This window comes from Melanostigma gelatinosum, assembly GCF_949748355.1.
Source record: "Melanostigma gelatinosum genome assembly, chromosome: 3".
NCBI classification, from domain to species: Eukaryota; Metazoa; Chordata; class Actinopteri; order Perciformes; family Zoarcidae; genus Melanostigma; species Melanostigma gelatinosum.
Window position 1 is genome coordinate 12,822,358 of NC_136636.1, and position 27,125 is coordinate 12,849,482.

Here is a 27,125-nt window from a genome sequence, read left to right on the forward strand (position 1 = left end):
AAATATACCGGTAAGCTGAGGGCTGTCTTTACTCAGCGTTGAGTGTCAAACAGACTCCCTGGAGCACCCAGTGGGACATGTGGATCGTGGTGCTCAAGTCTGCCTCAAACACCAACCCCACACCCATTGCATCCCTGTGCAGAGATGTGGTGTAGACTGGTGTCCGTATCGTATTCTGTGGTACAAAACACACATGACAGTTAGGAAATAAACATTGAAATAGTGAAGTAAGTCATTATATGTTTGGGGACCTGTAGTGCATGTGGTCATCACCTTTAGACGCAGGCGGTGTGCTATGGGGATGACTTTGAGAATAGGGAGTGGAACAACCAGAACCTTTGGTTTGCTCTTCACCAAGCAGCCCTTCTCCGTGTCCCAGTCCGCCCCCTCCAGATACAGGCCGGACACAAAGCAGCCTGCAGGGGAAAATACTGTCAGTCTTCATAACTAATTCCTGATTATGCTGCAGATGGAGGGTGTTATTTCATTACCCTGTCCAGGTCCGTCACTGACTTCATCCTCACTGCGGTACTGGGTCACCTGTGTGTGCAGCGTGTAAAGATCTAGAGGCCAACCATTTTTCCTGCATGCAGCCTGGACCACAGCAGTCAGGTAGGACTCTGGGATATGGAGTCCTGATAGCCACATGACCTTTGGCTCTCCCTCATCCACCTGGTAGACACAAGATACACAGATACATCAGACATAAATATGCTTTCCCTACTTGTTAATGCCAGAACACAAAGGGACAACATATAAGAGGTGATCTGTGATAGTGTGTGTCCGTCCTCACCCAGTAGCTATACTGCTCATAACGCCTCTTGAAATGGCTCATCCAGTTGCCGAGAGACTTAAGAGTTTCAGGGGCCAACTTCTTCCAAATGGCAGGGATGTGACCATTAAAAAGTGCCCGAGCAACCTCATCTAACTCACTGCTCATTCCCACCTCACCCGCCAAGGCCTAGGGGACACAAGAGAATCAGAACAAATACAAACCTGTGTGAAGCGCAAAGACGCGACACATATCTGTTTGTTTCCCCAACATCTTGTTGTCCTCTGCCCTTCCGTCTCACCCTCTGCAGCTCAGCCAGAGAGTGCTGCATGCGGACCACTAGCTTGTTGAAGCGCTCCAGTTCTTGAAGCAGCACCACTGAGGTCGGGGAAGTGTCAGTCCCAAACTTTTTACAGATCACGTCTATGTCGAATAACTTGGGCAGCTTGTTCTGGATGTCCTGGGCCACCTGGCTGATGACCTCATCCCTACTGATGCTTCCAGCAGATTCACCTGAGGCATATGAGAGTGTTAAAAGGCCATGAGAGAGGAAACACATGGCAGCAAAGAGAGTAAACACCCTTCAACAGTATGGAACAGCTTCTCCTTCGGAAAAAAGTAAATATTACTTCAAGGAATGCTCTTCTGCACTCAAACTCAATGTGGAGGCGGGCAAGCAACGTTACAATTTCTTCCATTGAAATCAATTGAGAGGCAAGATAGAAGAAAGATGCCAAATCATACCTGTCTGAGGATGCAGGTCTCTTAGGTGAGTCCACATGTCTTTAGCTGCCTGTGTGTAGTATCCTATCTCTGCATTGGAATGAAGACCCAATACCTCTGCTGTGTTCACCAGTGGCATCATCTCAATCTCATCTGTAACAGATAGCAAGGTAAAAATTCACTTTTTAGCAGCGCCCAGCAGCTCTATATCTCGCTCTGTCGGTCAGTCAGCAAAATGTCCCACTCTTTGGCAGCCACAGTTTCGCCCTGGGAGGCTGTTCATGAGGTTGTGTGTGTGTGTGTGAATGCATTCAAATGTGATGGATGCATGCACGTCCATAATTGCAGCTACTGCAATTTTTTTTTTTCAGTAAGTAAGAGAATGTAAAGCAATTCAAATATTGACTTACCAACATAGACTCCCTTGGGCCCAGTTGGTGGGAGCTTGTAATCGACGTCCTTGTTGCTGAAGAAGTGGAATTGCTGAAAGGTGTAGAAGAGGAAGTCTCCAAGGTACTCATTCATGTAGACTGTCAGGATCCTGCGGTCAAAGCTATCTATGGCTCGCCCACCATACATCACCTACAAAACATTACACAGACATGCTTAATGCACAGCATCAGCCAGCAACATAATAGATGTACAATCTATTAAAACACAATGAATTTAGCCTAACCTCCCCAATAAGGTATTTAAGACTTCCCCAGGGAATAAGTCTATCTCCTTGGTTGTGAGCTTTGGTCAGGTAGGTCTTCAGGATCTCCATGCTCACCTGTTGAACACAGTATCATAACTTTAAACCATTTACAAGTTAATTGAAATATAACTTAAATGGAGACTAAAAATCAAATCCCTGAAACACAGTGAAAATGACTCCCGTGCCACTTACGAAGAAGTCAGACTCATTGAAGTCACAGGGGACGTTCCAGCCAATCTTTCCGTACTTGCGTCTCTCTTGCACCACAGCATGAAAGAAGGCCAGCACATATACCAGGCTTCTGAAGGCAGGGTGAGGGCATGCATCCAAGGTCTTCTGGGAGATTTTAGAGTATGTGGCTCTTATGTTCAGCTTGAGACCGTTGGGAAGCTCTGTCACTACCTGCACACAATATTAAAGTACACGTAAATACAATTAAAACATTCTGTCCCTATCATTGTTGTAGTTAGTATTGTAAAATGTCAACCATCAAAACATCAGTCTCAACAAGCCATTTGGTCTCATATTAAGCTTTCAAGACTTGCTTTTCTTCACAAAAAACAGTCTCTTCCACGCTCATTGAATGCGGCTACCCCCCCACTGGGGTGTACAATTTAAAACTCGTTTATTTATTTAAACCTCGCTGTATTGGAAATGCAACAATGTCATATTCCCAACATAGAGATGAAAAACATTTTAATTCAACACCTATTTAAGGAAATCCTTGTACCGAATACTGGATCTTAGAAACCCTACAAAAGATACTTCTGAAGGAAAAGAGACAAAGTGTTTCACCTTTAGAGACTTTTGCAGTAGGCCAATGGGGAAATCCTTAATGGGGTTGGTGGTGATCCACAAGCGGAATTTGGGGTTGGTGTTAATGATCTTCTCGAAGGACTTCTCCAGTTCCTTCAGCCACTGTACCATCAGGTGGCAGTTCTGCAGCAACAACCACTGACCACGGGATCTCGCCCTCTCCAGCAAATGCAGTGCCACCTTTATCACAGGTTCAGAAGACAGTTACTCTCAACGGCCTAACTTTCTATTGATACTTAGTGTGACTACTTCCTGTTCCCCATACTCATTCCACGTGACCACACTTAAAGCTTCGCAGCTGTGATATGGAAGAGAAGTCTTCAGTACCTTCTCTTGGCCTTGACCCACAGCAAGGGACTTGAACTTGATGTCTGCAAAGCCTGCCCCCTCGGCTAGTTTCACGAGATCAGCGGATGGATCGGAGCCGGGACTCAAGATGAAGACAATGGGGGAGGACGGTGTGCTCTGATTATAAATTTCATCAAAGCTGATCACAGGGGGCTGCACATATCTGAGCAGAAACACAAGAAAACACATAGAAACTTTGTTTCTCTCTGTGTAAATATTGACATCTTCTATAAACATTGTCAAACTAATTGTGTTTAGTCAACTTAAGCAGCACCACGGTGGTGTATATACATTATACAGTATATACTATACATCTTTAATTGCAATATTGCAACAGAAACAGTCTCACTTCTCGCCCATGGTGACAGTGATGTAGTCAGTCACAGCTCTGTAGATTCTATCAACACGGAAGCAGCGCAGCAACAGCAGCTTCTGAAAGGCCGACAGGGTCTCCTCATATTTCATGGGGACTTGAGCCTGTTCTGCTCCATCTAAGTCATACCACTGAGGAGAAAATGAATCAAGGTTAAACTCTCAACCGATTATGTAAAATGCCGAGAGTGATTCCTGTCACTGTGGTCACTTACAGACTTCCAGTCAGTGGGATTTTTCTCCACATCATCCGGCAGAGAGCCAAACTGCTCAGGAAAGAGCTCTGCTAGTTTCACTATGTCCTCCCAGCCCTGGTCTGCAAGCCAGTCACAGGGCTTTTTACGAGTGCTCTTTTCCAGGGATAGATTACCTTTACACGCAAAGTGGAAAGACAAGAAGAGCTTTGAACACCTACTTAAACATCTACTTAAACATTTTAGATGAGTTAAACTTCTCTGGATATCTCACCCTTGATAAAGAACTCCAACTCCTCCTGAGGTGACCTCCCCTCCGTCTGCTCAATCTTGATGGTCATGTTGAAGGAAAAGAGCAGCTTGTGTCTCTCAAACAGACCTAAGGATACACAGTCAGTTCAGGTTATAATAACCACAAAGTAATCATAAATACTACGTTTTATCTTAAGATATTGATCCTTTTCCATCCATTCCATTATTCAAGTTATTATTTTACCTGTGCAGCCGTAGTTATAAACACTGTATGTCAGAGTGTTCATGATGTTATTCAGTCTTTTGAGCAGGTCAGAGTCAAACAGAGATCTGCACAGTGAAAGCTCAAACACTTCCAGGTAGGAGGCTAGAGAGTGCTGGTACATGCTGTTCACCAGAGCCATTTCTGTCAGTACGAAGAACAGGATAGCACCGCGCTTGGCAGCAGGTCGGTAGCTGTCTCTGAGTTGATCAATGTCCAAAGATGTCTTCTCGAGCAACTGTAGTTTCTCAAATACCTGATGATCACAACATCAAATAAATTAAAAACTAGGATCAATGACTTCAGTGAAAATGCTTTTACTCCAAACTGACCTCACTGGCTTTTGCCTTTGTCTCCTCCAATGTGTGAATCAGCTCTGTGTTATCCAGCATGTTGCCTGTAGTTGTGGACAGCTCTCTGAGCAAGGAGTCCCCGTGTTTCTTCAGCAGCTTCTTATTGTTGCTCGTCTCTTCAATCAAATGCTCACGCTGCTCCTCCAGCGCCTTCTTCTCAAAGCCCATGACAAGGCTCAGCAGCTGGTCCTCCAGACCCGTAAGAGTCACTACGGGTAATATAGATACAATGAATGGACACAGACAAGCACAGCATTCATAACACGCTGTTCAAATGTTACAGACAATACCATGGTTGGCATACCAAACAATCTTACCAGTATAATTAATGACCATGGCTTTTCCGAACACGGATGGGGAGTATTTGGGGTTAGCATGTTTAGAGTTGAGGTACAGTTTAAAGTTGGGATCGTAGTCCACCTCCTTGTCACCCAGCATGATGACCTGTCTGCCCTCTGTTCCTTTTACGTTCTTCTCCAGGACATTGTCAATCACGGGATCAATGTACTCATCCACATCTTGTAAAAGGAATGGGAAGCCATATTTAATGGCCAATTCTAACTGGTTCAGGAAGTCTGGATCATTGAAAGATGAGATCTGGGGAAGAAAAGGATGATGACAATGTCAGCAGGTTGTAACTCTTTACAAAGCATAGCTGCCGATTCCGTGGGTGCCTCCGGGCCTGAGCACCTACGTAGAAGACTGAGCACCAGTCTTCTACTGAGTCAGCAGTCATTCTGGGACTTGTGAGCGGTAATGAAACAAATCCTGTATAGGAATGAAAGATTTTGTACCTTGAGGTTATTGTTTTCTTCCTTCTTCTTAATCCAGTTGAGTGCTTGCTGTTGTGGGTCAATACATATGGGAAAACGGCTCCCCCTGCTTGTGAGGATTCCATTCTGCACTGAGAGTTCATCTGGAGGCAAGCCCTCTGAGCCCCATCTATCACATAGGGTTTACAGTCAGTATGCAGGCAAAATAAAGACAAATCCACATAAGTGCAACAATCACCTAGCCTGCTACCACAACACCCAAGTCCTATCATTTGATTGGACAAAATCATATTGTACATTGTCTTGTCAAGGTGAAACTTGTATAATCTGTAGTGAGAACACACTCCTTCTCACCTGCTGATTTCTACCTCATCAGTCAGAAGACTTTCCAATTTGAAAGGCTGGCTCAAGGGGATGCCTCTATCCTGCACATCCTTAACCCATACTTGGTATACCATTTCATTCCTGAAGTCCCAAGTGAAGGCCCCTACATAGCTCAGGAAAGCAGCAGATATCAGGCAGTCACCCAGGAGACGCACTCGACGCTGCTTCAACTCCTCCAAATGTTGTGTCCATCTGAGTGGTAAAACGAAATAGGTGAATCAAGAAAAGGCGATTAAAAATAAACAAATAAGCAACTCTAAGCAAGGTTGGTTGGGTTAGGTTAAGTGTGCTATATATTTTACAGCCTCACCGTTCACTCTCAGAGCTCAAGCCAGAGATTTTTTCAGCAACTATCAGCCTCCTCTGCATGAGCTCAGCCTCGTTCTCTAGCAGCCGTTTCTCCTCAATACCAGCTTGGTACTCCTCTCCAAGAGCGCGCAACTCCATTTGGAGATCGTTAAGCTCACTCTGAATATATTCCAGCTCCTTCTTACTCTCAAAGTACTTCTTCTCTAGGCGTGCAACCTAAAAACAAATTGGAAATAAGCCTGTTCAATCTGTGTTCGTACTTATAGAGCATGATGTTAGCGTGTACAAACTTGAAATTACCTTCTCTCTCTTGGGTTTTATCAACCTTGCAACCTCACAGTAACCCATGATAGCTTCGACAAACTTGAGCATTCCTGAGCCGGCCTTACTTATGGCTTGCATCTCCTTAACGCTTGTCTGGAGGTTCTTTAGGTAGCCTAACCATTTGCAAAGAAAACAACTGTAGCATACTTGGCAAATGGAAATGCCACTATCATATACAGTATATGGGTATTGTCATAATTCATATTATTCATAGATCATGAAGCCCACTTACCTTTGACAGTCTTGACCTGGTTAGCATTTATGGAATCAACGTCCATTTCCATCAGCGAGCGCAGGAAGGTAGCCTCTGACAGCATCCCCTTGGCTGACTGCCAATTGATCTCCTTGTAGCCACGTATCACCAGGATGCACTCACAAACCACCTGCACCTGTTTGGGTGGCTTGGCAAAAGATCTGCACGACGAACCAGCCGAAAGATGCAGATAGAGTGAGAGTTTTGATGAACGGATGACAAAAGTTTTTTGGTCAGGTATGCAAGTGTTAAGTTTTCATGATGATTAATCAGTGCCCGATGAAACATTGTAGAATATTAAGCAACACCAAATACAGAACATTTTATTTACAGAGGTTTAGTCCCTGTTTACTGATTCATTCTGATGAATCATCGTTTGCTTTTTCAACAACAGAATGAAAACAATGCTCTGAGTAAGGAAGAGAGCTTACTGGATCGCTACGACATCAGATTTCTCCAGGTCTTGCAGGGTTCTGCGGGCTGCCTCTAAAGCCGGCAGGCCCTCGGCCAGAGCACTTTCAGCTTCTTCCTGCTCCACAGCGATTACTTTGTTCTGCTCTTCAATCTCTTTGGCTTTGTCTTCTGCCAGAGTCTTTTTCACCTCAGCTAGGAAAGGAAACATTATTGTAAATGTTGTGTTTCGTTTTGAAAGCTTACAGTACATTGTGTTTATCATAACCCCGAGTTAAGAGATGCAGGTATTCACTGACCTACTGTCGTGTTTGTGCCAATCTCATTCAGCAGGGCCTCACAGGCTGTGGACTTATCAGCAAGGAACACCTTCTGCTCTGCTAGCTTGATATTCAGCTCAGCCAGCTGCTCACTGGCCTCCTTCAGTTTGTCCAAACCTCCTTCTAGATGCTTGCACTGAGCTGGAACAAGAGGGAACAAGTTCTCAAATAAATAATACGTTTTTCAAATAATCAATGCACAGTAGCCCTGTGGCACCAGTTGAACCCTTCACACAGAGGTACAGACTTCATAATGTGTTCCATCTTCTCACCCAGAATATCTTGATCCCTTTCCTCCAAAAGGTTAAAATAGGTGCTGATGAAGTCCAAGTAGTTCTTTGGAGTAACATAGTTGCATCGTCTAAGTTTCTGCTGGAATAGCTTGCTATAGTCACCCACAGAGCTATGGACCATGCACACATGAGCTATCACTGCTGCAGAGTGTGACTTAGGAATCATTGAACTTTCACCTGTTGAAAAAAAAAGACAAAAAAGAAAATCTAGATTTAGGGATAGAATATTACTGTAGGTGTCATTATAGTTAAATACAGTAAAGAAAATCCCTTAAATGGCTGTCATAACATATGCATTTAAAAGAAATATAAATGTGTGTATTTACACACCTAGGAAAGCGTGAGCGACTGCAAGTAATGCCTGTGGAGGCCATGGCAAGAACCAGTCTATCACAGTGTTGTTCATCAGTCCTGAGAGAAAAGTACACAGTTAGTGAAAGAAAACCAGAAATGATAACAAAATCAAGTGAAGCCTCACACAGCATTTCACCTGGGAAGTCCCTGCAGCGTGTCCTGAGGGTGTCACCTGCTGGAGACATGGCTAATACAATGTGTAGATTGTTGGCGCTCTTGTTGACAAAGTACTGCCACACACTCTCCTTCGAGGGACCTGCTCCCATCGTAAGAGCCTCATCACGAAGCTGGTTGAGAACTGACTCCTTCTCATCATCAGGGAACAATGCAGGAACAATCCCTAGAGAGAGCATGATCAGTGCTACAGCTGTGGCTTTTAAGAAAAATAAATGTAATGTGTGCCATGAGGTTAGTATGACAACCAACCTGAGGTGAGCATGCTGTTAATGAGTTCCAAGAAGCCTTCCTCAGCAACATGGGCATCAGTAAAGAGGAACACTGTCTTCTTATTTTCAATGCCAAGCTTCAAGTACAGGACTTTCAGGTCATCACGGAAGTTTGACTCACTGTATCCTCTGCTTACGGTTATTTCGAACATCTGGAAAAGGCAGATTGCATTACTAAATGGGAGTTATTTGCAAACATTTGTCTATGTGTGATGTTTTACACCACAGAAATCAGAGTTAAGAACCCCTTTTCAAAATATGACCAGGAAGGTATAGTTCAATGCTGCTTAAACTCTCTAAACCTAATTTTCCATTTCAATTCTTCCTTTAGTAGCTTTTAAGTGAGAAGACTCCTGTTTCCACATTGGAAGACAGTGTCACCTATTCCTACATTCCAAATCATCTTGTTGCAATGCTTCGATAAGAGTCCTCATTCTTATGGCAGTATAAGGAAATGTTCTAGATGTCTTGTGGCATGACACATGTGGTGTCTAGTGGTGAACATTTTAATAAAAAGTCTATTAACTCTGCCTTAAGAGTAATTGTAGTATATATGACTTGAATTTTTAACTGCAAGCCTAAAGAATAGAAACTTTGACATTTGTTCATGATTGAGAATGAATTGCCCTCCACCACACCCATCGTGGTTCTTGTGTTTTACAACCTCACAGCCAGCAGCGAAGGCAGCGAGCCTGGTGAGGGACTGCTTGCCAGAGCCCCCCACACCGACGAGCAGTGCGTGGCCACGATCAATGCGGATGATGCGGTGCACACGGGTCAGATGTTCCAGAACATCCTCAAACAGTACTAGGTTCATCCCCGACTTGTTCTCATTGTATTCCTCTAGGATTTCCTGCAGAATGCAAAAACACAGTGGTCTCTCAGGATGCGAGAGTAAATAATTGTAACAATTCGTCGTGTTATTATACTACAACACTCCCAAATAAAAATTAGACTGAGACCACCTATTGCGATTAATAACACAGTTAATAACGTGATAATACCTGAAACAGGGCTTTTGACACATCATAGTCCTGTATGTCCTCATAGACCCGTGGTTCCATCTCACGGAGGGCTGTCCTGTAGTCTCCAAAAAGAATTGGGTCCCTCATGACTGCCTCCATGTCTGACTTGAAATGCTCCTCAATCAGGTTCTTGAAGTGGCCTTGGAGCTGGTGGCCAAACACATTGGGTACTTTTTTACGGTGAAATACAAAACTATTCAGTATATAGCAGATGATCATACATTTCTAATTACAGTTGGAAAAACATCAAACATATTGGATTTGCCCCTGTAGTCAATACAAAAGAGAACATACAGTAAACATCGACCACTATTGTTAATAATTATTACCAAGGCTTTGTCAGTTTCATCAGTAAGTCGGTCATGGAAGATTCTCAGGCACTCATTTCTCCAGACTCGCAAAAATTGGGTGACGGTCAAAAACCTACAAGAGCATAATCAGGCAAAGCAAATACATTTAAAAACATAAACAAAGTCTTTGTTAATGGAGTGAATGTGCCAGATCAGACCTGTCAGGTTTGGTGAGGGTCAGTCCATTGCAGACTCTTGACAGGTCCCTCAGGTTAAAGATGTAGTGGAACTTGGAGGGGGTGGGTGGCAAATCTTTGATGATGTTGTTGTACAGTTCCAGTGTGCAGCAGGTGACCTTATCACACACCTTCTGTATGGCGTCTTCAAATGCCTAAAATATTTGATTCGTTTATTAAATCTGAGTTATATGGATGATTGAGTTTCTGATATGTATTGATTAATGTGGGAAAGAGATACTCACTGTGGTGTGGCCTTTGAGAATGGAAGCATAGATAAGGTGGAGGGAGTCCACTGCAGGGAAGGGGACGATGAAGACACTGAAGATGGAGATGAAGCGGGGATCTACCTCGTTCCTCCCACCTCCTGCCTTTCCCATGGCAGCAATAAACCCGAGGTCCTTGAGGATTTTGTAGTTAAGATCCTTCCCTCTGTCATACATGCCTCCTCGGTCCAATAGCAGCTTCAGAAGTGCGATGGGCTGCTGTGTGCCGTAATGATCCACCTGGACGAGCACATGGTATATTGCAATAATATTAAACATACAAGCTCTGTCACAGTGAAGGAGATGCGAGAAGTCGTTGAGAGTTTGGAGTAGGTACCTTTGGCATATTCATGTCATCAATAAAGACCAGCAGTCTTTTCCCCATAGTAGGCCCATAAGTCTCTTTGGTCCTTTTCGCCACATTGGCCTCCAAGTTCCTCTGCAGGTCCATTGAAGTTGTTCTGGATGAGAAGTTGATGATCAGAGTATTCTAGAAACAGAAGGGAACAAATGTAAATAATCTCATCTCAAGTGACATAACAAATGTGTGTGGTAAACTTACCCATGTATCGGCATTGAGGTTCTTCAGGAAGTTATGAATGGCAGCAGTCTTGGACGTGCCAGACTCTCCGACCAGAAGCACTGGCCTCTTTATCTTCACCATCTGTTGCAGGATCCAGCTGGCTCTCGTCGTGTCGATAGTTGGCACTAAAGCAAAGATGGAGGATAAAGAAAATCAAAGTGGAAGAAGGAACTCAGGAGGGCCAAAAGTTCAAATCAATATCTCGGTGGGACACCTGATTCGTCACTGCTTCACAGCTCACAGAATTGACCTTTACCTAAAATATCAGCAAACTTCATCTCAGGGTTGTGGATATATTTGGTGACCAGAGAACTCCAGGGAACCCACTTCTCTTGTGTTCCATCAAAATGAAAATCATACAGAGTCGGGAGGTATCCTGTTTGGATGCAGACAAATTATTTCAACATAAAACCATAAAGTGTTCTTGTTTATTCATCTTTAAAAGTGTCTGCAATGATGAACAATCTCATATTATGTACCGGTACATTCATATATCCCAGCCCTGTCCTCGCGTAAATGATATTAAATGTCACCCCGGTGGGTAAATAGAAAAACTGCATAATCTATTCTAGACAATGCATGCTGATTTCATAAAAAGTACAAATCCTTTCATTTTACCTGGGATATCACCAGGTCCAGCCACCGCGTTCTCATCATGCACTGTAGTTAAGCCGGAAAGGCTTTTGATGAACTCGTCAAACTTTATCCTAGCGCTCTCCAGCAATGTGGCCCCCAGCGAGCAGAACAGTGCTTCCAGGAAGTAACACTGTAGGACCTCAGCACTGCTGCTCTCACTCTCAAGCAGCGCATCCAGTGTCAAGCACAGCTGAGTCACCTGAATGCAAAACCAACACATGCCTAGTTCATCCAAGTATAGTCTTAATTGGGACTATACTAATCTTCATGCATGAATACAACGAAAGTGGTGCTGGAGTACATTTGAGATAGATGGGAGTAACCTACCATGTTTAGATCTGTCTGAGGGACAACCGTTTTCAGTTTCTGGCCCTGTTTGCCATCAACAACACCATCTACAATCATGTCAATAGAGCTGGGCACATATTTCTCAAACAGTTTGTTGAGCACTTTTTGTTCCTAGAAAAACAAAAACAGTGTTGAGATATTATCAAATTAGTAACAAATACAGTTATGATATCGTGTTCATGTTTTTTTTCATACCCCGTCAGGTCTGTTGTTCACCCATCTCTGCCAATATGGGGTATATCTCAGGTTTTTGGGGTCAACAAAAACCATCCCACAGCGGGAAACAGTAGCAGGGGAAGCATACTGCAGATCTCCAACCTGTGATGGCGAAGTTTCCTTACATTATTGCTCTGAAAGTTGCTTTGCAGGTGAAGGGAAAGGTATTCTGCCGACAGCCGTCTTGAAATTCAGACAAACCTCAAACAGCAGGGCACACTGACTCTGTAAATGGATCCGTTCTCCATTGGCTAGAGTGAGGAGCTTGTTGTCATCCATCACTGAGTTCATATTCTCGACCCACAGAGCATCTACATCCCCATCGAACAGGATGTACCTGAGAGCCAAAGTTCATGTGGTATGAATGGATGAATGACATCACTGGCTTATTGCACATCTTCATCAACAGAATGATTTTTTGGGTTGTATTTTTTTTACCTCCGCCCCTTTTCGTCAGTAGGCTTGTTGATGTCACGGAAGATGTTGGATAAGATCCCATCAGTCCAGTCTCGAGTGTCGGGGTCAAGAACACCGTAAAGCTCAATGACACTCGTGGCTTTAGGGTTTAGGGGAAACATCTTGGTTTGAAATCCCAATCTGATGATGAGATAAAATGAAGATTACTATTGTTCACACAAAATATCAGGAAGGTGCTGTAAGCTTAAGTGATATAAACTGACTTGGTCTGAGCTTGACATAATGTGCTGATCACAACTGATTTCCCTCCACCTGTTGGGCCCACAACCATAACAGTGTGTCTAGTCATCATCGTCTCATACATCTGCATCACTTTATCCACCTGAAACCACAGACAGCACAGAGAAAGGGATATGTCAACATCCAAACATGGTGCAACGACATCTTTGCTACAGTAACTCAACAATCCTTAAGCTGTGTAGGAAAGCCTGTATCTCAAAAAAATCAAATCTAAGACCCAGATCAGACACCTGGTTAGGCAGCATGACATATTTGTTCTCTTGCAGGATTTCTTCCACAGCATCCTTGAAGTTGGGATAGCGAACACGAGGGCAGTCTAGCCCAGGGAACAGATCTGAGATCAGCCCGAGGAACAAGGGCACGTCCTCAAATACAAATCTTGGCAGATTCATGTCCCTCAGAGCACGCATCAACACCTCATCCTGTGGAGAGAAAAGACGGAAATAACAGGTTCTTTTGAAAGTTGTATTTTTCAATATGGGTTGAAGTGATGGTGATTTTAATAGAGTCAGCTTTTAAGCCAGACTGCTGCCCCTACTTCAAATAAACTGACAAAAAGCAGAAAAACCTGTAAGTAGTAATTACTATCATACCGAAAGTATTTCTTTCTCATATTTTCTGTGGCATCTGCAACATTACTTGATACAAGATACTAGGTAGACACTAAAAAGACCTCATCTTAAACAAGTTCCCAACAATAATCAAGCTTCAGTCTATACTTGAGGGATCACAAATTAACAAGTCCCTTGTTCAATATTGAATGTAAGCAAACATGAGAAGTTTTCTATTTACGATATGAAAATTAAACGGGAAAGATGTTGCTTTGTCTCTACCTCACTGAGGTCTGGTGAACCTCTCCTCAGCTCTCCTGCCATCACCAGGACTGACTTCAGAGCCCGCAGGCCAAAGTCATAATGAGACTGCTTTGACAGCTGCTCATGTGCCAGCTTATACAGTACTGTCATCTTCTTTGCCAGCACCTGCATTGAATACAAATGTAAAGATGAAATCCTAAATAAGAAATTGAAATGTGTAGCTGCAAACACTGCAGTTTGGGATTTTTCAATGTTTACACAAAAAATGTGTTTCTATGCTTAAAGAAATCTCAGAAAATGTTCAAGTAATTCACTATAAATGATCCTTGCATTTTTAATTCCATGAAATAACTAATACATCTTGTACATTATAGTAATATAATCTAATATATTTTATATATATTACATTATGTATAAATGGTGTTCATTATACATTGCTCAGGATGAGAGCATCAGCTAAATAGCAGCAATGTAATCTGTGCTTTGTGTGAGTGTGTCCCTCACCGTGGCCATTAGGAAGCCCTCAGAGAAGAGCATGATCTCACAAATCTGCTGCAGGTCAGGGGCAATGACCACCACAGGCCTGAAGAGGGCTTTGACTGATTCTGGCAGCTCTGTGCGACCTGCATACCCTGGATTCATGGTGATGAAAATCCCCATGCGGCTGTTCAGGCTGATCTCTTGCCTTTCAAACTGATGTTAAGAGTGAAAAGAAGCAGGTTTAGGGGGATAATGGTCATTAACTGAAGAAGCAAGCAATCAACCAAAATGATCATGAGAGAAATAAACTTATCAATGGATGAATATAAAAACTGGAATTATTTTCGATGTATTCATTCCTGGTTCTGCATAACTACAAGAGACTTACATGGAACCTTTTAAGGTGCAGACTGAGAGCATTGCGGATTGTCTGGATTTGGGAGGCGATAACTGACAACACTGAGGCATCAATTCGATTGAACTCATCAAAGCAGCCCCACGCTCCACACTGGGCAAGGCCGGAGAGGATCTTACCCACAGCCTGCGCACAGAGAGGAAAGAAATTAGAGCAGAAAAAGCTCGTGACAAATGAAGAGCAGAGACTGGCAACTTTGTCAGGCAGAGAGTGCAACAGCGTGAAGTTTGCACGCAACACACCATACAAATGATTACGAGAACTTTTGGCCATCACTTTTTAGACTCATGGAAGTGAGCACATTGGCAGCAAGAAACAATGTGTATACAGTTGCGTATCCTATACACTGTATTTTTCACCAGGATGTGCATAGAAGTGCGTGAACATACCATAAACAGCAGACATGCCTGATGACACCCTCTTTTATTCAAGGAGTGTGGTGGCGAGTTTTGGGACTATGTTTTATGTTGGAATCCCAAACACTGTACTTCTAAAAACTTCTGTTTTTATACATTAGGATATTTATTCATCATTTGAATAAATACAAAAACAACACACAGTAATGTCTGAGAGGTGAATTATAATAATAAAGCCTATATTACATCAGCTGTGACTGTTCTCAATCAGAGCCTTTTTAAATAGGAACCTAAAGGTTACAGAACAGGTTTATGGCACAAAGATGTTTCAGTAGCTGTTGGCTCTTGAAGTGTAGGCTTCTTACCATGTAGTCCATGCCCTCACCGCAGTTAGTAACCACACAGAGCAGGCCTAAAGCCTTGGCCAGATCTTTGGTGGACTCTGTCTTTCCTGTACCAGCTGGTCCAGCAGAAGCTCCGCCCAGGTACATGGAGAGAGCCTGTATCACATCACACCAACAGACAGGCATCATGTTGTCAAAACAAACTGACAGAAGAATTCACACGTTTCTGCTCGGGTGTGGTTGATAAAACAATGTGCAACGCTTCTCAAACCTGTGTGAGGGTGAAGTAGATACGGTCTGTCAGTGGGGTTATAACCAATCGACCGTTCAACCCCATGTACTCATAGCCGTAAGAGAACGTAGCACTGCACTGACGCACAAATAGGTTGTTATGTTCCTTGACCCAGTAGAACCTGAGTTGGCTTTCCCACTCAAACTCTTTAGCGTCCATTATACTGGAAAGAGAATTACATTTTATAATTGAAGTATTTAAGTTCAAACACAAGAGTTACACTGTCATATCTTTGAAAAATGTTAAAACTGGCAGAGGTTAAGCTTACCTGTTGTTTAGAAAGTTGTCTACAATGTCTCTTGCGTGGACATCGATGATGAGCACAGTGTTTATCTTTCGTCTGTCATTTTTCTTCATGGGTTGTGTAATGCGTGTCACCAGCTCATCAATCTGCTGGTGCATTTTCTCAGCATAGTTCTTCAGTGCGTGCTTCTCTCCTTTCTTCACATTTTTAAAGACATCTTCCACCTCCCAGGTCCACCACACTTGGTTTGCTGCCAGCACCACCATGCCCTGGTACAGCAACATCCAATCCACCCTATGAGAAAAGGGAATGACAAATTGACTGCAGCTCATTTGCACACACAGACACTGGCAACATTGCTCACACACATATTAGAATATTTCCACACACCTGCTCATGTCTTTACAGTAGGAGAAGATCGCATCCTTGGTGATATGTTTATTAGTCCTCCTCATCTCCTGTAGTATTACCGTCATCCACTCCTCCACCCTGCCCTCCACCGGGATGGGCTTCTTCAGCTCCATGACCTCACCCTCAGCAGACACCATGGCTCCAGCTACTGTCTCCCCATTGCTTTCCACATCAAACCTCAGAGATGCTATGTTGTCATACATCTTGTGGAACAAAGAAAAAAAATCTCGGAAAATGTTTCACACACATAGCAAGCGGTGATCCTCTTCATTTCTACTTTGAAGAATATTATGTTGTATATTGTGTCTGTTCTGTCCCTCAGACTTTGTCTGTGGCGGTGTGATACCTTGATCATGTGCTCCTGAACACAGGTAGGGTCATTACTCCCCAGAATGCTGAGCAGTTCATCATCAGAGATGAAGAAGAAGCGGGGAAACGCATTCCTCTTGCGGTCCAGGTGGTCACTGAGACTCTTCTGGCACCTCTCCAGACCATCACTCAGGGCCTGCAGGTCTCTTAGCCGGTTGGGAATCAGGCAACACCGCTTAATGTTTGGACCCCTCACTGTGTCACTCATTATCTTAAAAAACATTAAGAACAAGATATTATTGTGAGTTGTCCAGTAACAGAGTGCTTTGCTTTCATCAGGCTGATATTTTTGCCAAACTCACTTCTTTAAACTTTCTGTCAATGTTGTCAAATATCTTGGCTTCCTCTGGTAACTGCGAGTTAACGTCTCCGCCGATGAATATGCTCTCCAGGAACATCCGTTTTCGTTGTACTAGCAACAATACCTGTGCAAGAAATATTTATTCAGCAGAAATGTTATGGATTGGCTTTCGTGTGATGGGAGATGGTCTCACTGACCTCTATAGTCTCACGGATAAGGGACAGGTCCTTTTCCCATTGTTTTATGGTGCCAAGGAAAGGTCCAACAAAACGACTTCCCGCCATGCGCTGTAGGTTCATGGCATCGTTGTCCACACTCAGCAGGATCTCGTCCACTGCGCCCAGTATAGAACCACGTTCCTGGGTGCCTTTGAAATAGGGCAGCACACTGAACTTCATGTTTTCCCAGGTATCAACCACCTTCTTCACTCCCTGGAAACACACACAAACTATTTGTGATTTCACTGATAATCAGATGCAACTGATCTCTGACTCCAAACTGAGATAAATCCCGCTTGCCTTTTCAATAATGAGCTCTTTTACAGCAGAGGTGACAATGCCACCTATGACGTTTGCATATTTGTGCAACTCCATTGCAAACACGTTCTCCAGCGTGAAGCTGTCAGGGTTCATCTCAAAGCTAGAGCCGGTCCTTTCCATCAGTTCCTTCCAGTGTCTGTGGCCCGAAATATAAAATCACATGTTGTCATAACCATCATATTTATATCCTGGACAACATACAATTTCAATATTTCCTATCCTACTCTCATTTTGTTTTGGGTGTGTCACGACCCGGCTCAAAAAGTCATAACATGAGGGAGATGAGTGATGAAGTAATTAATCGACATTTATTTAAAGTACAACTAACTAAACAAACAATCAAAACAAGGCAGCAGCCAGCCAGGTCCTCCACACAGGAGTCAGAGAGGGGAGGCGCAGAGAGGGGCCCAGCCAAAGAAGAGGGGCAGCCTTTATAGCTGGGACCAACCCAGCAGGCTCAGGTGAGGCTCGTTAGCTGCCGATCAACATCCTGCAAGACAACCTGAGAGGAAACAGACACAGACCCCTGGTGGAAGGGAGGGGTCGTCACAGGTGTCAATCTGTAGACGGACCTGTCTCTGAGGGCCTCATTCTTCAGGTCCAGCAGAAGAGGCAGAGACTCTCTGAACTCCTTCATGCGTCCTTCTAGGAAGAAGGCCACAGGTAACGCCCGCACATCTGTGGGCAGCTGCCTCAAGCTTTTGCTGAAACCTTCGACCCCCTCCTGTAGCAGCTGGATGTTTAAATTCACCCACAATGTCTGAGACCACTCTGTCTTTGCGTCCTATAAGATGGAAGGACAAACCATTTGAAATACTTGAAAAACCATGTTGACCAAAATGATGTACAAAGTGTCCCAATATGCAACCACATCCAACCTTCTGAGCTTTATAGACATCATAGATCTGTCTCAAGCCCTTCATCTCTTTCTGTACGCTAACAGCCACTGGGTACGCAGTGACTGGTAGGTCCAAGAGCTTCTCAGCATTAGCTAGCTCATGCCGTCCTGCCACTATCTTGGCAAGGTCTGCCTCATATGTTTCCATAATAGTCAGTCCTGCAAAGAAAAACATGAGAGAGACTGGTTCCTCCACTCCATTTCAAAATGTACCACCATATATTATTGCTCTGGATATAACAACTGAAGGCAGGGTTTAAGTGCACAAGTACCTTTCTCTAAATCATCTCCCACAGCTCCAGGACCATGCATGTTGAAACTTTCAGCAAAGATAGACAATTCCTGCTTGAACTCCTCAATCTTCTCCTTTGTAGTCTTTGAGTGTAAGGGGTGACATTAGGAAGAGAATGTAAATGTACATTTCCAAAAACTGTACTTTTCATTTTACGTTCAATCAGATTGCGTGAGTTTGATATCTTACCTGAGTAAAGGATTTCTTGACGCCTGTCAGACTTCGATCCACTTGTCTGGATTCTGCAAGCAGGTCATTCCACATCTGGTCAATGTTGGCCACCAGCTCGCGTTCATCCTCTCCGACCTACACAAGCAAAACAGAACACAAGACATTCAGCAAGAGAGAAAGTATCAATTTATACTTTAAATGCGCAATAATTTAACATTAAACAAACCTCCACTTTGTACATGGCCATTGTTCTGTATCTTTCCTGAATATCAATGAATCTCATCTCCACATCTATCCACATGTCCCTGATGTCTGATATGGTGCCAACGACGGACTTCAGGTCATCAAAAGTGTCCGGGTTTTCTTTCAGCTTTCCAGAGAGTTGCTGTTGTATAAAATAGCCATAAGTATAAATCACACGTAAAAATCGAAGAATATTGACTATGACACAGTGTAGCAAGATTCAATACCATGAGTTCATCTCTCAAGTTGAAGAGATCCACTTTGGCAGGCTTGTTGAGCAGACTACCTAGTGAACTGATCCAGGACTCAGCAGCTTCCTGCACCGTGTGAGCCAGAGGCTCCAAGTTTAGATGGATGATGTGCTCAGTCTTAAACAGAGGCTCCAGCATCACCTCTTGATTGATACGTGAAAGGAACTGCAGCTTATCATCGTACATGACACAGGATGGTTTTCTTGCAGCAAACCTTTCATTGACGATGGTTTTGTTCTTTTCCCAAAGGGGCCCATAGCGTTTCCAGTGGACGAGATACTGATCCACAGAGAAGAGCAGCTGCTGTATGTTCTGGGACACTGTCACGGCGCTCTCATTTATCTGAGGATGCTGCCGCACGTCACTGTGGAAACTAAATGTCACCACCTCATCTTCACCACCCACATGTTGGGGAGGGCACTTAATGCAGGTCCCATGCATCCAACGCACAAATTGCTGAAACACAACAGTATGGGCAGAATCAAGTCACATCTTCAGTGTTACAATACAAATAATATTGTTTTTAAATACAGTGGTACATAGGAAAATCCTGATTATCCTACCTTGGTGCTTTCTACACAGTCTCTGATACACCGCATGATCAGCAAGTAGATCTCATTGCTTTGGGGCTGCAACACAATCTCCGGGGCAGAAAGGATGACATCAATTTGGAAAAGAGCGATACTTCCCCTCAGCGCCGCGTTGAAGGCCTGGGCGTTCCTAAATGTGAAAGTCAACAAGAGGGATGCTACAGTGGTTGAAACAGGTACTGTGTTGCATTTTAAAGGAGTAGTGATTATCACTGCTCATAAAGTTGATAACTTCAAAAACTTTAAAATCATGTAATTACCGAACCACCATCTGTATAAGGGAGTCTAGCACCTTGCGTTCCCAGTATATGTAATAATCTGCCATACATTTGGCTTTGCCACTGCCGGTTCCCGTGATCAACTTCTCTGTCTCAGTGATGAGGGGTCCAATTTCTGCATACTTTCTACTCAGAAATTTCACAGTCTTGGTTCGCTCTCGTTCCATATGTACACAGAACTCCTTGACCTCTGGAAAAAAGAATGCAATAAAGTCGATGAAAATAAGTTCAGTCCTATATTAAAATGAATATATCCAATAAATAACATCCTACTTGGTAAGTCGTTTGATTTGTCTGGGACTTGATATTTCAGTATGTTGGCCATCACCATGGATTGCAACTTTGACTCAATGTCCCTCTCATTCTCCTGAACCGTGTTGATAACTAACTCAAACTTAGAGACAGCCTGACGTCCTTGATTGATGAAGTCGAGGATGCCTAAAACCAAACGTTTATTATTTAATTTCAATTTTACAGACAATACTAATTCCATCAGACAACCAGTGTGCATAAATCAGACTAAACGGGCATTTCAGCCTCTGTATACACCATACCCAAAGAGTTCCAGTTGAGTCTTTTGCATCCAAAATGCATGTCTTTTTTGACCACTTTGATCTGTTGGGCCAGCATAATGAAGAGCGTCTCACTTAGGCTGTCCATTACAGAGTGGTAGGAGTTGACAACGTTGTTCAGATCATTCACGTATCTAAAGCCAAGGTTGAAACAGGTCAGGCCAGAGATTACATCAATCAGTGATGGGTTTGGTACTCAGTGTCTGGTAATTATATTTACCCGATGAATTTGTACTCTTGTAAAGCAACACTTTGAGCCAGGTCAGGCGCAGAGTAGCCAAGTGACGCCAGGTGTTTCGTCTCCGAAATGATTTCTTTGATCTCTGGAGCAAAGTTCACAATGTATCGCACACCCATCTGTGGCCTGTTGTCAGTTGGAGGGACATCCTTAAAATGAGAAAAATCAAAACAAATGAAGGGAAATTGAGAGATTGTGACTGTATCTGCATGTTGCACAATATGGAGTAACAGTTATGAGTATGTAAATAGAGAGATACGTACCAGTTCTGCCGGCATTTGGTTTTCACTGGTAATCATGACCAACAGGTTTTTTTTCATCAGCAATGGCAAGTTGCTTTCTGTCTCAGCCAGCCAGTACTTGTACTTCTTCTCCTCATAGTTCTTGATCCGTTTTGACATTTCCACGTACTTGTCCTTGGCCTGAGAAGAATGCAGCGCAAGTCACACAAAGGCTTTCAATAACATTTTGGTGTCGAAAAAATGTTATATTTACAACAGTGAAATAACTCACCTCATTTAACCGTTCACTTTCCAGCATCTCCGGCACTTTCAGAAAGGGAAGGATGGTGTGTTTGATGCGGTGGAAAATAGATTGAGCCCATCTGATGGCTCCTCCCACAGGAGGCTCGTTCCTGTTTAGTGGTGGATTGTCCTTCTTTGCCTCAAATATTTCACTTTCGCTGTCCACCTACAACAAAAACGACTTGGGCATTCTACAAAAGTACATATTTTTAGAAAAGTGTTGAATCATGAGGCTGAGTACATTGGGAGTGCATGCAAACTCCACATAGAAGGGCTGTGCAGCCCTGAAATCGAACCTGTGAGGTAACAGTGCTAGCCACTACACTGCTGTACACGCACTGTTCACCAATAGATATACTGATCTGATATCACCACATAACTTGATTCTCATTTAAATTCAACTGCAAATTCAAATATCACCCCGCACCGTTTCTAGATTTCACAGTACAGTACCTCTTTGCAATAGTGAACAAGGATGTCTTCAAACTTTCTCATCAAATGGTTGTTGATGGCCTCTCTGGAGCGGATGTTTTTGAATTTCAGGAGCATGTCAAGGGCAGCAGCTGAAGAGTGCAGTGTCTTAAAAGACTGGTCAAAGAAGTTGATGGCCTCTCCCTCAATAGCCTGAGCAGACAGATGCGACAAGGGAATCAGCTTGATCATTGAGGTTTACAGCACGAACAAAATGATGCAATTGTATTTGAAAATGCCAAGCTCATTGCTACAGCCATGCTTAAAAGGGAACTACAATTTTAAACCTTATAGGTGAAGCATATAGTGTGAAGACCACCTGCAGTGGTTACTAATGTTCTAGCTTTGGTAGCTGTGGGGCGCAATGCCGCTCGAAAACTTTTTTATTCTCTTTGCAAGTGTCACGTTTCCAGCCGCCACGTTGAGAGCCGCCAGCCACTTAGTGGAGCAACTGACACAGCAGAGAGATACAGCATGTAGAGCCAGCAGATTATCACATCCTACTCAGTGAATTAAGGATTTATTTCAACCAAATCAGAGTTGCTGATTGTTGGAACAGTGGGAAGACAAAAGGACTATTGGTTTTGGTGAGTTTTAGGATGCGTAAACAAGGCAATTAAGCTCGTCTTAGTTCAGTGTAGAAGAGAAACTCCAATTCAGATGGTGTACGGTGGTGCTTTTCTATTTAGGTGTAAGAATTTGTCCTTCATTGACATTTTGTGTGTTTATTTTGTTTATTTATCAGACGTAGTGAACTCGCTGTTCACGTGCAATGCACCCTGGTACTTATAGGCACAGCTAGCACTGCTCCGCTACAGAGGGAAAAACCTTTCTGGGTCAATGCATGTCATAATTGTTCATTTTAATTTCTTCAGTGGACTACATTTACCAGCAGCACTGACTGGACATCCACATAAAAGGTGGCAAATTTTTCCTTTCAGTTAATTTATTTTGATAGACAAGAACTTGTATTTGCACAACTTCTGTATTTCAGATGTCCTGAACTCACCTGAACCGTAGTGTTGAAGTCATGCATGATCATTTTCCAGCTACTCATCTTACAGATGTTGAAAGGATCAAAATCGACGTCTTCAATCGGCAAAACCAGACCATCCACTCTGCACAAAACTTCTTCAATGCGTTTTGGGTCACTGGTCATATTTCTCAGCTCTGGACCAAAGCTATTATATAACTCCTCCAAAATCTGCACAACACAAATCAGGAAGAACTCTTTCAAAAACCTGAGTTGCTTTTAACACATTCTCATGTTGAGTAGAGTGAGAGGCCAGTATTTGTGGCGTTTGTGTGTATACAGACCTGCAAAATGTTGTAATAGTCCTGGCAGACGGAAGCCATGTGATCAGTCCTCTCAAACAGTGTCTTACGGTCAAATTCCCAGCGGTGAATCCTGCCTGATTTTTCAAGTTCAGCACGCATTTGGAAGTAGGATGACTTCCACAGGTCCAGGACCTGCTTAGCATCATGCACCTTGGATTTGGCCACTTCCCTCTTATCTCTGTCGAAGGCACAGCACATTGTTAAGCTATACTGAAACCCCCCAAAACAACCAATTCAAATAAAGGATTCTGACTGACTACAGAGCAATATTAATCATTTAAAAATATAGTTAAACTTAAACTCCTGCTAAGCCCCAAGCCTCCAACGTAAAATTGAAACACATGTATATCGCCACATACTTGAATAGCGTGTGGACATCAATTACTTGAGTCACACGTTGACACAGCTGCCAGGCGATACGCTTCATTAGAGGGACCATGCGCTCATTTGTGTTGTAGTAGCAAGATATCATCCACACAATTTGCAGGCTGGTCATCAAATCGGGGATGGTCTCCAGGAGTGCATTAAAATTTGCTACAGTACCCAGATTCTACAACAGACAATGTTCATTTTTAATATCAATGTAGGTTAGGATAACAAAACAATTCTGTAGTCACAATTGAGATTTTTAGAAAATGTTCTTGGCAAGTGTATTTTTGTAACCATCGGGTCTTGTCAGTTACACTGTTCAATCTTAACAGCGTGTCATGTGAAAAATATTTAGCAACTATGAATTGTAAAAAAATGCAGCCTCACCATGAAGTGTCTTTCCAATATGCTGAGGAAGCGTAAGTTATCATCGGACTCCGCACTGTATTTCGTGAGTTCAACAACTGTTCCTTCCAGGGTGTGAACAATGCCTGCATCTGCTTTGGTCAGCACCTCCAGGATCTTGCAGACTCCTGGCTGCTTGAGTTGCTCACTCAGACCATTCATGATGGATGCACGCTCCCGCCAAAAAGCTACCTCTGCCAAAGGGCCAGGGCCCTGGAGGAACATTAACACTGAATGTTTCACTTTGGCCTTTGGATATCATTATGAATATTCGGATTGATTTCTTCTACATATGAGAAATACATTTTGAGCTGACAGGGATATCATTTCTTGGTAACGGGCCAGGACAGGAGGGCTCTACATCAGGTGACTAAAACCACCCCAGAACATCACTGGTACCCACAAACCTGTGGCTCTTTGTTTTGCTGCAACTCAATAACAATGGTAATCTGAGTCCGCCAGTTCATCACACACTGCTCCAGCTTCTCTACCATCTCTGGATTAGATAGCAGTACATCCACCTCCGGCTCCAGGTCGAGCTCAGGGATGAGCAGTCTAGTCTCATCTGCGACAAAGAAGCTGATCTTTAGATTGCACTGTTTGTTATGAACCAAACATTAAAAACAAGCATGAGCAGTATATTAGAGACTTGTTTTTTCTCTATTTACCGACCCCAACAAAAAACTGAACTGATGTTCATGAGGGGGAATTCCAACAGGTTGTTAATTATTCTGCAGATTTCAATAAAATCTTGACTTGTTTTTTTGAATGTCAAACAATGATAAATTCCTGAATAAAAGTCTTTGGTCTATCTAATAAATCAAACCTTGTATCTGAAGGCGTTGGATAGTTGTCTGGACCATGCCCGAATACTTGTACAACATATTGAGCAACTCGTCACGAATGGTGAGTTGCCCGCTTGACTTCACTGGACTCTTCTCTTCTTCCTCTCCACTGGTTTCCCCCTGAGGAGAAACTGCCCTGCTTTCATAACCTGCACCAGTTGTCTTCATCTGGTGGGCAGTAATCAAGGGAATATACACCTGACAAGAGACGGAGGGAAAATATTAATCACATATTCTTTATTCAGAAAATCTAATGTTTTTAATATACATGGTTGATGGTGACGTTTTTTTCTCTTGTTGTTGTATTAGGTTTTAGTCTGACTGTTAGCTGTTGCTGCTCGTTATTTGTCGTTTTTCATTTTACTTACATGGGCAAGTTTGTTCTGCAGCACAGAAAGGGACTGTCCATTATCCATACCAATGTCAAATAGCCTGGGCATCAGTTTACAGGCCGCTTTCATGTCCTTTGGTTCATCAACGGCCTCTATTTAAAACACAAATGACAAAATCTTGGTTGATATTCTTTTATGTGGTGCAATAAAGGCTTGAACATGCTGTATCACTTGGTCTTTTGTCCTGTAAGTGGAAACTGTTGATGTGTTACTAACATTAAGTATTTATCTTGATCTGAGAGCATTTTGACGGTTAAAACACGGTGACGTTGAAAAGACATTGAAAAGTTAACGGCTAAAGTTTTTTTGCCGTTTAATCAACGTCTACAAATAGTCGCGAAAAAACTTTCACTTTTCAACCAATTCCAACGTCTTTTAAACGTCTATTCAACGGAAAAATGCTGACTGGGTTAATGATCTGTCGTCTCACCCTTTGTGTTCCTGAGAAAGTAGAACACGGTGGATTTCAGAAATCTCTCTGGGTATTCGTTTACTGCCACATGAAGCTCAATGTGATAGACCACTTGAACCTTGAAAACACAAAACCACAAATTACATTTTTCCCTCTCCGTCAACAATACACAAATAAATGATTTCAAATACAGCCACAATGTGAAAGCCCTTTCACATGTTAACCCCTTGTGTTGTCCTCCCGACTGCCATACACTTGTTGTCCATGACCCCACCTGGTTTGACTGTTTTTAAAGTATATAGTATAAATTCAATTCTGTTTTACACCTTTAGTCTTACTTCAGTCCAACACATTACCACAAATGTTTCCCTTCATTTTGGAATTTAGGGCCAATAGACCTTGTTTACATAAAAGTAGACCCTGTTTTTGAGTGAAAATACAATGAAACAATGAATTATTTTGACTTTATATAATTTTTTTACAATTTGACTGATCACAGAGAGGTACATATCAAAGTTTAGTGAGGATGCTGTTCTTGAATCATTTGAATTTTTCTAATGGCAGCACATAATAACACCTGTTGTCCTCTGGGGTCAAAAATGACCCCGTCAGGTTTGACTGTTTATAAAGCATACAGTATAAATGATCACCCACCTCTGTGTTTCAACTCCTAAGTCAACTTTATTCAAAGTCATTACCTGACATATAAAACATGTCAACATTCATTTCTGCAACATTTAAGCCTCCTGTTACCTTCACATTTTCTAACACTTGTTATCCTGGGGTTATTTTTGACCCCAGCAATTTGAACCTGCAGAACATTATTAGAATTAAAATTGCTACCAAAGTTTATGTGTCAGGTACTTAGTTTTTTGTTGACTACCTAAATAGCCCTAAATAAAACAACCCCCGCCCCCGGGTTTTTGCTGGTTTTTGATGATGTCAAAAATGACCCCAGGACAACGCAAGGGTTAAAATGTGATCTCACATGTGTGGGACTCTGTTCACTTGTCTCCTCTGAGGTCTTCTCTGGTCCACTTTGAGTCCTGGACTCCTTGTCAGGATCGGAAGAGTCTCCATCTCTCCGCCTTTCTGTGGTTGTGAACGTTTTGAAAAACACAAGACACGATGTCGAGTCTTCCTCCGAGACCACGTTCAAAAACCTGGTGATCTTCTCCTCTTCCTCTCCATCTCCCCGGTCGAATAGTTCGCGGAAACAGTCGGAACCGTCCGCTATGTTGAACCCGGCTGAGACGCATTCTCGGATCCACTCCACTCGTACGTCGTCGTGGGCCAT

General features: G+C 42.9%; 1 protein-coding gene across 1 annotated transcript; it reads right to left on the reverse strand.

Annotated features, from left to right (window-relative positions):
- Window positions 1-28: 28 nt before the first annotated feature.
- On the reverse strand, window positions 29-27,125 carry dnah10 (dynein axonemal heavy chain 10; the record flags this gene model as incomplete). The annotated part of the gene is made up of 77 exons (XM_079266072.1): window positions 29-175; window positions 274-416; window positions 492-672; window positions 794-961; window positions 1,074-1,285; window positions 1,517-1,648; window positions 1,906-2,077; window positions 2,172-2,267; window positions 2,385-2,594; window positions 2,988-3,188; window positions 3,336-3,519; window positions 3,706-3,860; window positions 3,944-4,098; window positions 4,197-4,301; window positions 4,419-4,692; window positions 4,769-4,998; window positions 5,107-5,386; window positions 5,584-5,731; window positions 5,917-6,138; window positions 6,257-6,471; window positions 6,556-6,692; window positions 6,812-6,993; window positions 7,264-7,438; window positions 7,543-7,704; window positions 7,836-8,033; window positions 8,187-8,267; window positions 8,347-8,550; window positions 8,637-8,808; window positions 9,321-9,509; window positions 9,661-9,828; window positions 10,011-10,104; window positions 10,190-10,362; window positions 10,453-10,713; window positions 10,811-10,963; window positions 11,036-11,181; window positions 11,313-11,432; window positions 11,675-11,891; window positions 12,020-12,151; window positions 12,236-12,358; window positions 12,458-12,593; window positions 12,695-12,853; window positions 12,937-13,055; window positions 13,204-13,395; window positions 13,807-13,953; window positions 14,293-14,481; window positions 14,657-14,809; window positions 15,405-15,539; window positions 15,655-15,838; window positions 15,944-16,213; window positions 16,310-16,533; window positions 16,677-16,910; window positions 17,002-17,124; window positions 17,198-17,431; window positions 17,519-17,675; window positions 18,112-18,323; window positions 18,418-18,596; window positions 18,710-18,812; window positions 18,919-19,035; window positions 19,127-19,285; window positions 19,371-19,850; window positions 19,958-20,114; window positions 20,245-20,452; window positions 20,536-20,700; window positions 20,817-20,968; window positions 21,055-21,221; window positions 21,336-21,494; window positions 21,568-21,762; window positions 22,050-22,220; window positions 23,077-23,271; window positions 23,385-23,583; window positions 23,765-23,955; window positions 24,162-24,392; window positions 24,587-24,744; window positions 25,006-25,222; window positions 25,393-25,508; window positions 25,847-25,946; window positions 26,817-27,125. 77 exons carry the CDS (start codon window positions 27,123-27,125, stop codon window positions 29-31), a joined length of 13,713 nt encoding a protein of 4,570 aa, XP_079122198.1.